The 13556-nt window shown below is 38.3% G+C and overlaps 1 protein-coding gene across 1 annotated transcript in view; it reads right to left on the bottom strand.

Moving 5' to 3' along the window:
- Positions 1–13556, bottom strand: part of HDX (highly divergent homeobox) — a 215246-nt gene that overhangs the window by 91359 nt on the left and 110331 nt on the right. The window contains exon 5 of the mRNA XM_005890175.3: positions 3675–3821. Coding sequence (XP_005890237.1) covers positions 3675–3821 — 147 coding nt within the window. The remainder of the gene's footprint in view (positions 1–3674; positions 3822–13556) is intronic.

The raw sequence follows: 13556 nt of genomic DNA, 5'->3' as shown, positions 1-13556 counted from the left end.
TCAGGTAGATTCCCTATCTCTTCCTCTTTTCTTTGGTTTGGTGGGCATTTATCCTGTTCCTTTATCTACTGGGTATTCCTCTGTCTCTTCATCTTGTTTAAATTGCTGAGTTTGGGAGTCCTTTCTGTATTCTGGCAGTTTGTGGAGTTCTCTTTATTGTGGCGTTTCCTCGCTGTGTATGGGTTTGTACAGGTGGCTCGTCAAGGTTTCCTGGTTAGGGAAGCTTGTGTTGGTGTTCTGGTGGGTGGAGCTGTGTTTCTTCTCTTTGTTCAGTCGCGCTGTGGGGAGGGAGGGAGGGATGCTGCAAACAAATGACACTGGCGTGCGCCTGCAGTGCCTCAGCCACACTGGGTCTGCCCCCGCTCACGGCGCGTGTAGCCTCCCTGCCCACACTGCTCGGGCTCTAGGTTTTTCCGCCGGGAACAATCCGAGGCTAGCCCTGGGTTGCATGCACCTCCCAGGTCCAAGCCGCTCAGGTTCAGGCACTCAGGTAGTCCTCAGAGGCGCAGACTCAGTTGGGCCTGCGTTTTGTGCTCTTCCCAGGTCCGAGCAGCTCAGGTGATGAGGTGTTTGGCGAGCGCCAATGCTGCGACTTATCGCCTCCCCGCCACTTGGTTATCTGGGTGTAAAACTGGCGCACCTTCTCAGGCAGATGTTGACCGTCCAGACCCCCAATAAATTTTAGTTAGCAAAGAAGCCAGTTTTATAGATAATGTCTCTCTGGGGCTGCGATTGCCCCCCTCTGGCTCTGGCTGCCTGTCACCAGAGGGGGAAGGTCCGCAGCCGGCTATCTCTGTTCAGTTCTTTGCTCCGTGCGTGGGCTGGCCGTGTCCTAGGTTAGGGCCGGCTTTTCGCATGGTAGATATCCCACAGTCTGGTTTGCTAGCCCAAATTATTTCGCTCAGATAGTGCTCAGGGTATTCAGGCCAGACTCCCACTCTCAGCGATGCAGCCCACGCTGCGCCTCCCTGCCCAGCCCCCGCTTGCTAATGGCGGATGCAGGCGTCTGCGCTGCTTCTCCGCTGGGGGAGTTACCGTAGGGCTCACAATCTGCGAGTTTTAATTGTTTATTTATTTTTTCTCCCTGTTATGTTACCCTCTGTGCTTCCAAAGCTCCACACGGATTCGGCAGTGAGAAGGTTTCCTGGTGTTTGGAAACGTCTCTCTTTTTAAGACTCCCTTCCCGGGACGGAACTCCGTCCCTCCCTCTTTTGTCTCTTTTATTGTCTTTAATATTTTTTCCTACCTCCTTTCAAAGAGTTGGGTTGCTTTTCTGAGTGCCTGATGTCCCCTGCCGGCATTCAGAAGTTGTTTTGTGGAATTTACTCGACTTTTAAATGCTCTTTTGATGAATTTGTGGGGAGAAAGTGTTTTCCCCGTCCTACTCCTCCGCCATCTTGGCGCCTCCCTCCTGTAATTAATTTTTATTGGAGTATAGTTGATTTATAATGTTCTAATAGTTTCAAATGTACAGTAAATTGAATAAATTTTATGTATATCAATTATTTTTCAGATTCTTTTCCCATATAAGTTATTATAGAATATTGAGTAAGATTCCCTGTGCTATACAGTAGGTCCTTGTTAGTTATCTATTTTATATATAGCAGTGTGTATATGTTAATTCCAATTTCCTAATGTATAACTTCCCCTCCATTTTCCCTTGGCAACCATAAGTTTGATTTCAAAATCTGTGAGTCTGTTTCTATTTTGTATATAAGTTCATTTGTATTATTTTTATTAGATTCCACATATAAGTGATATCATATAATATTTATCTTTGGTATGATAATCTCTAGGTCCATCCATGTTGCTGCAAATAACATTATTTCATTCTCTTTTTATGACTGAATGATATTTCGTTGTATGTATGTACTACATCTTCTTTATCCATTTCTCTGCCAATGGACACTTTAGGTTGCTTCCATGTCTTGGTTATTGTAAACAGTGATGCAAAGAACACTGCAGTGCATGCATCTTTTTGAATTATAGTCCTCCCCACATATACATCCAGGAGCAGGATCTCTGGGTCATATGGTAGTTCTATATTTAGTTTTTAAGGAACTTCCATACTCTTCTCCATAGTGGTGGTACCAATCTGCATTCCCACCAACAGTGTAGGAGGGCTCCCTTTTCTCCATAACCTTTGCAGCTTTACTGTATGTAGATTTTTTGATGATGGCCATTGTAATTGGTTTGAGGCATTTTTCAAAGAACTAGAACAAAACATTTTAGAATTTGTATAGAAACACAAAAGAACCCAAGTAGCCAAAGTAATCTTGAAAAAGAAAAACGGAGCTGAAAGAATCAGGCTGCCTGGCTTCAAACTACACTACAAAGCTACAATAATCAAATCAGTATGGTAATAGTACAAAAACAGATATATAAATCAATGGAACAGGATAGAAAGTCCAGAGATAAACCCACACACCTATGGTCACCTAATCTATGAGAAAGGAGGCAAGAATATACAGTGGAGAAAACATAGTTTTTTCAATAAGTGGTGCTGGGAAAACTGGGCAGCTGCATGTCAAGGAATGTAATTAGAACACTGATGTAAGACTTGGACTATAAAGAAAGCTGAGCACCAAAGAATTGATGTTTTTGAACTGCAATGTTGGAGAAGACTCTTAAGAGTCCCTTGGACTGCAGGGAGATCAAACCATCCTAAAGGAAATCAATCCTGAATATTCACTGGAAGGTCTGATGCTAAAGCTGAACCTCCAATACTTTGGCCACCTGATGCGAAGAACTGACTCACTGGAAAAGACCCTCATGCTGGGAAAGATTGAAGGCGGGAAGAGAAGTGGATGACAGAGGATGAGATGGTTGGATGGCATCACCAACTCAATGGACATGAGTTTGAGTAAACTCCAGGAGTTGGTGATGGACAGGAAGGCCTGATGTGCTGCAGTCCATGGGGTTGCAAAGCGTTGGACACGACCAAGCAACAGAACTGAACTGAACTGAAATAATACCACATGGGCTTCCCTGGTGACTCAGCTGATAAAGAATCTGCCTGCTATGTGGGAGACCTAGGTTTGATCCCTGGATTGGGAAGATCTCCTGGAGAAGGGAAAGGCTACCCACTCCAGTATTCTGTCCTGGAGAATTCCATGGACTGTATGGGGTTGCAAAGAGTCAGAAACCACACAAAAAAATAAATTCAATGCATTAAGGACCTAAATTTAAGGATGGATACTCTAAAACTCTTGGAAGAAAACATAAGCAGAACACCCTGACATAAATCACAGCAAGTTCTTTTTCAGTCTACCTCCTAGAGTAATGAAAATAAAAACCAAAATAAACAAATGGCACCTAATTAAACTTAAATGTTTTTGCACAGCAAAGGAAACTATAAACAACACGAAAAGACAATCCTCAGAATGGGAGAAAATATTTTCAAACAAAGCTCCTGACAAAAGATTCATTTCCAAAATGTACAAACCTCTCACGCATCTCAATATCCAAAAAAAAAAAAAAAAAGACCCAATCAAAAAATGGACAGATGTTCTGTGTAGCTATTTCTCCAATGAAGACATACAGGTAGCCAAAAAAGCACATGAAAAGATGTTCAACGTTACAAATTATTAGATAAACACAAATGATGAAATTTTTAAGGCTTTCATTTATGACACTCATCAACTACAACATGAAAATTATTGAAAATCCCTTACCCGAACTATTTCACAGTCAACACTTAATTCAGTTGCAACTGCTTCAATTTTTTCTCGACAAACAGAGCCAAGGCTGGTCATGCCATTGTCCCAGTACTTCTTAAGAGTGGCTAAGTCTTGGTCACTGAACTGAGTGCGATCTTGTAGCTGTAAAGAACATTTTTAAAAATTAGAATAATCAATAATCAAATATTAAGGGGCATCATCAGAGCAAGATGTGCTAGGTTACTTTCAATACATAAATTGATTTCATAATTCTTATTCTGTGTTTCCCCATTCTGAAATGGACATTTTCATGGTATTTATTTCTATGCGATGAACATGTGCTAGAATAAAATAGGTAAAAAAAGTTAACTGATAGAAATTAAGCAATGCTGATTTTAAATGGTTGTAATCACACAAATAATACAGGTAATTGTAGAAGATACAAATGCATTTTTAAAAGAAGATAATTTAAATCACTAACCATCATGGAAATTACATTTGTTAATTATAATTATATTCTCTCAAACTTTTCTCTATAATGCATATATTCATACTCACACTGCATATATTAAAAATTACATGTCACAATGTTGTCTTTTGATAAATTGATCTAGATTTACTATAGATAAGCTCTAATTAATGTTATAATTAATTAAAATGTTAAATAAGAGAAATGCAAGAAGATAATGTTCTTTTAATATCATAAAAATATTTGGCAAAACTAATACAATTATGTAAAGTTTAAAAATAAAATAAAATTTAAAAAAAAGAACAATCACATTTATGTCTTCAGAAAGTTTCAGAATAAGCCTGTATTTTTAATTCTTAGCTTTTTTAAAAACCAAGTAACTATGGACTTTATATATTGTTTTAATTCAATGAATCCTAGGGGTATCCCCAAGAAATAAGTTAGAAGCAGGATAGAATAATGACTTTTATTTGTGAATAAGAAGACATGAAAAGAAATGACAAAGGTCTTTCTTTCAACAGGGCACAGAGATATCATGGTAATTAGAAATAGACATATATATCTGATTTTTTCTAGTAGTTTTATCCCTATGATGTCTCCAATTATTTCAAGGGGTGGTTAAAAAATCTATAAATTAACTTTAATTAAAAATATATATTCTGTAAAATCTTGTATGAGTATATGTGTGTTTGTGATGAAAGAGTGAGAGTGATGAGAAAGTCGGAGAAAGCCTGTGAGAGTGAATGAGTAGAGAATTAAAGTGGCAAATCATGGCATGAGGTATGAGGTTCTGTTGCTGCCTTCTGCCTAAGAGTAAATGATCTGGTCCCACACAGAGGTTAGACTTCAAAGCCTTCCTAGACATAAATGGTTTTGAACGTTTCTTCCTTAACTGAAATTTAAAATGGGGCTGTACACTGGGACGACCCAGAGGGATGGTACGGGGAAGGAGGAGGGAGGAGGGTTCAGGATGGGGAACACGTGTATACCTGTGGCGGATTCATGTTGATATATGGCAAAACCAATACAATATTGTAAAGTTAAAAAAAATAAATAAATAAAATGGAACTCTCTTCTAAATTCATTTCAGGTAACAATGAAAGGTAGTGTATAAAACATGTAAACCATACTTAAAAAGAGTTACCATAGCTAATGAAAGTGAAGTTGCTCAGTCGTGTCCGACTCTCTGCGACTGCATGGACTCCTCTGTCCATGGGATTTTCTAGGCAAAAATACTGGAGTGGGTTGCCATTTCCTTCTCCAGGGTATCTTTCCCACCCAGGGATCGAACCCAGGTCTCCCACAATGCGGGCACGCTTTACCGTCTAAGCCACCAGGGAAACCCATTATCATAGCTAATACTGATATAATAATAAACAACAGGTGCAAATTTGTTTTAAAGCTACAATTTTTGAAAACAAAATTTAGCTATCAGGATGAAAAAGCAATATATGAATTCTCAGTTTACTAACAAGAAAATGAAGTTAAACTGTATGGTTAACATATGTCTCTCAGTAAGACATATAATACAGCTTTTCTTTGTGTGTTAATGAATTTCAATACTGGCTAGATCTCTTCTCCCTGCTATAGTTAAAAACAAACAAACAAACAAACCCTGATTAATAACATCTATTACAAGTACTAGTACTAAATTACATGTGTACAATAAAAGAATCAAAGCATGTCATCCAAGTTTTTTTTTTAATCAAGTAAAATAATGATCAAGTTATTTATAACATAAAAATTTTATGTGTCTTTCCTATATCAGAGTTTGGCAAGATGTCAGAGTAGGACGGTGCTCATATTCTCCTGCAAGAACACCAAATTCACAACTAGCTGCTTAACAACCATTGACAGGAAGCTGTTGGAACCCACCAAAAAAAAAAAAAAAAATACCCCACATCCAAGGACAAAGGAGAAGCAGCCACAGCACTCTTGGAGGGGCACAATCATGTTTAAAATCAAACTTCATACCTGCCAGAGACTCTTGGAGGGCATAAACAAAACCCTGTGGGCACTAGGACCCAGGGAAAGGAGCAGTGACCCCCCCCCACAAGAGAGAGTCAGATCTGTCTGTGAGTGTTTGAAGTCCTCCTGTGGAAGCATGGGTCAGCAGTGGCCTGCTGCAGGGACAGGGGCACTGGTAACAGCAGTCCTGGGAGCCAAAGTATGAGGTATGAGTTCTCTTGAAGGAGGGCACCATTAACCCCACAACAGAGCCTCTGGGTGGGTGATCCACAAACTGGAGAACAATAATACCAAAGAAGTTCTTGCACTGTTGCAAAAGTTTTAGGCTCCACAACAGACTTCTCAACCAGGGGATCTGGCAAATCGACTGAGAATCCTCAGGGAATCTGACTTTGGAGGTCAGCGGGATTTGATTACAGAAGTTCCACAAGACTGGGGGAAATAGAGACTCTTGGAGGGCACAAAAAACAAGACTCAGAGATCAAATTGCCAACATCCATTGGATCATAGAAAATGGGAGGGTAAGTTTCAAGGGAATTACAGAAAACATCTGTTTCATTGACTATGCCAAAGTCTTTGACTGTGTGGATCACAATAAACTGGAAAGTTCTGAAAGAGATGGGAATACCAGACCACCTTACCTGCCTCCTGAGAAAGCTTTATTCAGGTCAAGAAGCAAAAGTTACAACTGGACCTGGAACAATAGACTGGTTCCAAATTGGGAAAGGAGTACATCAAGGCTGTACATTGTCGCCCTGCTTATTTAACTTCTATGCAGAGTACATCATGTGAAATGCTGGGCGGGATGAAGCACAAGCTGGAATCAAGATTGCTGAGAGAAATATCAATAACCTCAGATATAAGATGACACCACCCTAATGATAGAAAGTGAATAGTAACTAAGGAGCCTCTTGATGAAGGTGAAAAAAAAGAGAGGAATGTTGCTGCTGCTAAGTCACTTCAGTCGTGTCCGACTCTGTGCAACCCCAGAGATGGAAGCCCACCAGGCTCCCCCGTCCTTGAGATTCCCCAGGCAAGAACACTGGAGTGGGTTGCCATTTACTTCTCCAATGCATGAAAGTGAAAAGTAACTAAGGAGCCTCTTGATGAAGGTGAAAGAAAGAGAGTGAATAAGCTGGCTTAAAACTCAACATTCAAAAAAACTCAGATCAGGGCATCTGGTCCCACCATTTCATGGCAATAAATGGGGAAACAATGGAAACAGTGACAGACTTTATTTTCTTGGGTTCTCAAATCACTGAAGATGGTGACTGAAGCCATGAAATTAACAGACACTTTCTCCTTGGAAGAATAGCTATGACCAACCTAGATAACATATTAAAAAGCAAAGACATCACTTTGCCAACAAAGGTCCATATAGTCGTGTGAGGGTTAGACAATAAAAAAGGATGAGTACTGAAGAATTCATGCTTTTGAACTGTGGTACTGGAGAAGACTCTTGAGAGTCCCTTGGACTGCAAGGAGATCCAACCAGTCAATCCAGTCTTAAAGGAAATCAGTCTTGAATATTCATTGGAAGGACTGATGCTGAGGCTAAAGCCCCAATACTTTCACCACCTGATGCAAAGTGCTGACTCAATGGAAAAGACTCTGATGCTGGGAAAGATTGAGGGCAGGAGGAGAAGAGGGCAACAGAAAATGAGATGGCTGGGTGGCATCATCGACACAATAGACATGAATTTGAGAAAACTCAGGGAAAAAGTAAAGGACAGGGAAGCCTGGTGTGCTGCCTTCTGTGTGGGTCACAAAGAGTAAGATGAGACTAAGCAACTGAACAACTCCTTTATTGTTTGTACAATAGTTGTGGGGTTGAAAATTTCAAAACCAGAGAGCAAAATTAATGGGAGCATTGTTCTAGGTAGATTCAAATAATTCATCATAACAGCCAGCATAAATATTCCCATATTTTTCCATTGTACCAAATTCTCCACTGCAAGCTAGCTTACATTATTGTTGAAATGGAAAGAATAATGAACAGAACAGTGAATACACTCAGCAAGTTAAGTTGTAATTCATTTAGAGGACATCCAAAGCCAATTCATCCCTAAAATTGAACTAAATAAAACCTGATTTGATTTGTTAGAAATGTGCTAGGATCTTAGCATCAGCAATACTGAAGGTGACAACGCCCATTATGACAACGCCCATTAAGTAGAAGCTTATGGGGGAAAGGGAAATTTTTTTTTTTTTTACTGTAATACTTTTATTTTGACATAATTTTTTTTTACAACCTTTTGATTTTATTTTATTTATTTTTTTTTAAATATTTAAAGTGACATTGGGATGCCTGATATACATTGTAAAAAGAGTCCTGCTATCTTGTTAATTAACAAGGCCATCACCTTACATATTTACAGAACAGGCTTATGGACTCTGTGGGAGAGGGAGAGGGTGGGAAGATTTGGGAGAATGGCATTGAAACATGTGAAATGTCATGTATGAAATGAGATGCCAGTCCAGGTTCAATGCACGATGCTGGATGCTTGGGGCTGGTGCACTGGGACGACCCAGAGGGATGGTATGGGGAGGGAGGAGGGAGGAGGGTTCAGGATGGGGAACACATGAGAAATAAAGGAATAAATTTAAAAAAAAAAGATGAATAAGGTCTGAGGACATAAAGTATAACATAAAGACTATAGTTGATAACATTGAATTCTATAATTGAAATTTTAAGAGTGTCAAACTTAAATGTTCTCACCTAAAAAAGTAAAAAAAAGGGAAATTATTTTTAAAGCTCCTAAGAGCATATTCTAACTTAGATAATAAGTAAGGTAATAAAAATCAACTAGCAGTAAAACTGAATACTCATTTAAGGAAGAAAAAATGTGTATCCTTAAGGTTCATACTTCCCTGAGGAAACCTGAAGATGAAATCAGTTTTGTCTCTCTGAAGAGTTGTGAGCCATGCTCAGTCACTCAGTCACATCCAACTCTGAGGCCCTGGAGTATGTTGCCATTCTCTTATCCAGGGAATCTTCCTGACTCAGGGATTGACCCTGGGTCTTCTGAATTGCAGGTGTATTCTTTACTGTCTGAGCCACCAGGGAAGTCTCTTTGTCTCTCTATTGGACTTAAGCCACTTTCACTTTACAAGACATCCCTCAGCTTAAACTGCTGATTTAAGTGATGGAGACATATTAGTCAATTATGTTGTAGATTTTTGTGAGGAGTAACATTCCAGTAACCCTGGAAACCTAGGTTAAAGCTGAGGTTTGGCCTATGTGACCAGGTAATTATTTTGATTTCACTTGGATTATATTGTAACACAATAGAAAAAAAAAATCTTCTGTCCTCTTCACCAATTTTAAGAACATTTCAAGGAATTTACTTCTTTGATTTTTCTTTTTAAATAAAACTGAGTGACAAAACTCTGATATTGGGGAGCATAGTTTCTTGTTTTAAGTATGTGTCTTATTAGAGTTAAATGTAGAAATGAATTATATATTTGTACTCAGAAGCAATCCTTTTGAAACAAGAACTATTACAAATGTTAAACTCAACTAACAGTTCCTTACTCCCTCAGTTTTCCATATGATGTGCATTATTCTGTCATATCCCAACCAGCAGTCCAAAGAGTAATGTATGCTGCAGAGATTTCAAACTAGCTTTGTGAAAGCTTGTTCATTTTCCCTCTAGATAATGCTAGATAATGGGCTACTTAATAGGAGGTATCATGCATTTTTGCTTTTATTTTCATTGTAAAAATGAAAGTAATTATGTACTTGTTTAACAAATTCAAACAGAAGGATATAAAATGGGCTACAATCTCTCTTCCTTTCTTAGGTACAAACTCCCAATCCTGACACTGTCAGTAGCTTCCTGAGTAAGTTTCCAGGGTAAAAATGTATATACACTTAGAAAAAACAAACCAATGATACTATAAACTTAACTTCACTTATTATATTTAGAAGATCTTTCCATATCATCATTATATCATGTGTATATCATCAGGATACCATCGATACACTTCAATCATTTTAACTGTTACACTGTATTCCATCACATGGACACTATACAATTTACTTATGCAATTGTTATTCAATATTATCTAATTATGTTATATGGGCTACTTTATATCTTAAAAGATGATGCTGTTAAAGTGCTGCACTCAATATGCCAGCAAACTTGGAAAACTCAGACGAGGCGACAGGACTGGCAAAGGTCACTTTTCATTTCAACCCTAAGAAAGCAATGTCACAGAGTGTTCAAACTACAGCACAATTATACTCATCTCACATGCTAGGAAAATAATGGTCAAAATTCTCCAAGCCAGGCTTCAACAGTACATGAACCGTGAACTTCTGGATGCTCAAGTTGGATTTAGAAAAGGCAGAAGAACCAAGATCAAATTGCCAACATCGGTTGGGTCATAGAAAAAGCAAGAGAGTTCCAGAAAAACATCTACTTTTGCTTCATTGATGGTGCCAAAGCCTTTGACTGTGTGGATCACAGCAAACTGTGGAAAATTCCTAAAGAGATAGGGATACCAGACCACCTTTTCTGTCTCCTGAGAAATCTGCATGCAGGTCAAGAAACAGCAGTTAGAACCAGACTTGGAACAATGGACTGGTTCAAAATTGGAAAAGGAGTACATCAAGGCTCTATATTGTCACCCTTCTTCATATTTAACTTATGTGCAGAATACATCATATGAAATGCTGGGCTGGATGAAGCACAAGCTAGAATCAAGATTACCAAGAGAAATATCAATGACCTCAGATGAAGCACAAGCTAGAATCAAGATTACCAAGAGAAATATCAATGACCTCAGATAGGCAAATGATACCACCCTTATGGCAGAAAGCAAAGAGGAACTAAAGAGCCTCCTGCTGAAAGTTGAAAGAGGAGAGTGAAAATGATGGCTGAAAACTCAGCATTCAAAAAACTAACATCATGGCATCTGGTCCCATCATTTCATGGCAAATAGATGGAGAAACAATGGAAACAGTGACAGATTTTATTTTCTTGGGCTCCAAAATCACTGCACATGGTGATTGCAGCCATGAAATTGAAAGACATTTGCTCCTTGGAAAAAAAGTTATGACCAAACTAGACAGCATATTAAAAAGCAGAGACATTGCTTTGCCAACAAAGGTCCATCTAGTCAAAGTTATGGTTTTTCCAGTCATCATGTATGGATGTGAGAGTTGGACTATAAAGAAAGCTGAGCACCAAAGAAGTGATGCTTTTGAACTGTGGTGCTGGAGAAGACTCTTGAGAGTCCTCGGACTGCAGGGAGATCAGACCAGTCAATCGTAAAGGAAATCAGTCCTGAATATTCATTGAAACCTGAATATTCATTGATGCCTGAAGCTGAGTGACTGAACAGATCTGAACTGAATTATGTTATCTAATTTAGCTATCTAAGGATAGACATTAGGTGATTTTCAGGTTATTGTTATTAAAATCAATGCTGAAATGGATATTCTGGTATATATCTTGCTTTATATTTGCAGTTATGTATAACAGGAAATTCCAAGCTATGTGTTTCCAGTTCTTCAAGTTGACAAAGAAAGGATTCCCAACACCAGACAGATGAAACCACCATGTTTATGTGAGTCACATATACTCACAGCCTGTAAGAGGAGAACACTGTATGCCATACAGGAACATATGAGAATATTGAAAACAGAGTGAACAAGCAAGGGCTGTGGTGTAACCCTGAAGCATGGTGAAACCTCTCTTTCCCATAAGAGGATATGATCGACCTGTTTGAATCATTTTGTCGGCTAGCAGGGAACTGAAGCTTGCCATTCAGGGATAAATAGACATTGTGTCTTGTCCCTGTGCTAAGGAGAGTTGTTTGAATATGGTATTTCATCTGCGGGAACAGGATGGGAAGGGGAACTTGGGGTTGAGCCATAATTCAAGACCCTCTTGGCTTTTCCCAGATGTCAATACACAAATAATGTGGAAACTTAATTTTAGATTTTACAGCACAAAATGGAATTGGTTGCCCAAAGAGTATGTGCATTTAAAATATTTTGTAAATATAGACAAATTGCCCTTGGATAAGGGCTGAAATATATGACAGTCCCTATTTTCCTGTATCTTTATCAATGCTAGGGATTATCCAACTTTATAATTATTACTAGTTTAGTGAAAGATTGTATCTTGCTGTTTTGATTTGTATTTCTTTAAATAAGACCAAGGGTTTTTGTATGCTTAATGGCCTTATGAATTTATTTTTCTGAAAAATGCTTATCTAAAGTATGATGCATTTTTTTCTTATTATTTTTAAATTTGTATACTCTTAGTGACAAGAACTGTGCTAAACATATGTTAGATATCTTTTTTTTTTTTTTTTGTAAATAAGGGTATTTTTAATCATATGGAATATGTTTCCTATGATTAGTAATACACTGTGTGAAGTCACATCAGTCATCCAATGTGACTCTTTGTGACCCTATGGACTGTAGTTCTCCAAACTCCTCTGTTCATGGGATTCTCCAGGCAAGAATACTGGAGTGGGTTGCCATTTCCTTCCACAGGGGACCTTGCTGATCCAGGGATTGAACCTACATCTCCTGAATTGCAGGCATATTCTTTACCATCTGAGTCACCAGGGAAGCCCCATAGTTCTTATAATTGGCTATATTGTTCCAATATTAATTTAGCAATTAATAAAATTAGGGAAAAGTTATTTAAAAATAAATCAAAGTAGGAAGTCCACATCAAAGAGTACAAATGAACATATCTATAAAACAGAAATATAGTTTACAGATGTAGAAAACAAACTTATGGTTATCTAGGGGTAAGGAAGGGGAGGGATAAAATGGAAGATTGAGATTGTCATATACACACTACTATGGGCTTCAGTGGTAAAGAATCAGCCTGCCAATGCAGGAGATGCAGGTTTGATCCCTGTGTCACGAAAAACCACTGGAGAAGGAAATGGCAACCCCTTCCAGTATTCTTGCTTGGAGAATACCATGATCAGAGGAGCCTGGCAACTCCATGGGTTTGCAAAAGGTTGGACACAACTTAGTGACTAAACAAAACACAACTGTATATGAAATAGGTAACAAATAAATACCTACTGCATAGCACAGGAAATTTGACTCACTACTCTGTAAAGGCCTATGTGAGATAAAATCTAAAAATGAATGACTGTATTTATATATATATATATATATATATATATATATATATATATATATAAACTAATTCACTTTGTTGTACACCTGAAACTAACATTTGAAATCAACTATACTCCAACGGACTAGATCTGATAGACAGAGTGTCCGATGAACTATGGATGGAGGTTCATGACATTGTACAGGAGACAGTGATCAAGACCATCCCCAAAAAAAGAAATGCAAAAAAGCAAAATGGCTGTCTGAAGAGGCCTTACAAATAGTTGTGCAAAGAAGAGAAGCAAAAAGCAAAGGAGAAAATGAAAGATATATCCATTTGAACGCAGAGTTCCAAAGAATAGCA

The sequence above is a fragment of the Bos mutus genome, chromosome X (assembly GCF_027580195.1).
Source record: "Bos mutus isolate GX-2022 chromosome X, NWIPB_WYAK_1.1, whole genome shotgun sequence".
In the NCBI taxonomy this organism is placed as follows: Eukaryota; Metazoa; Chordata; class Mammalia; order Artiodactyla; family Bovidae; genus Bos; species Bos mutus.
This window is presented reverse-complemented; position numbering and strand designations above follow the sequence as displayed.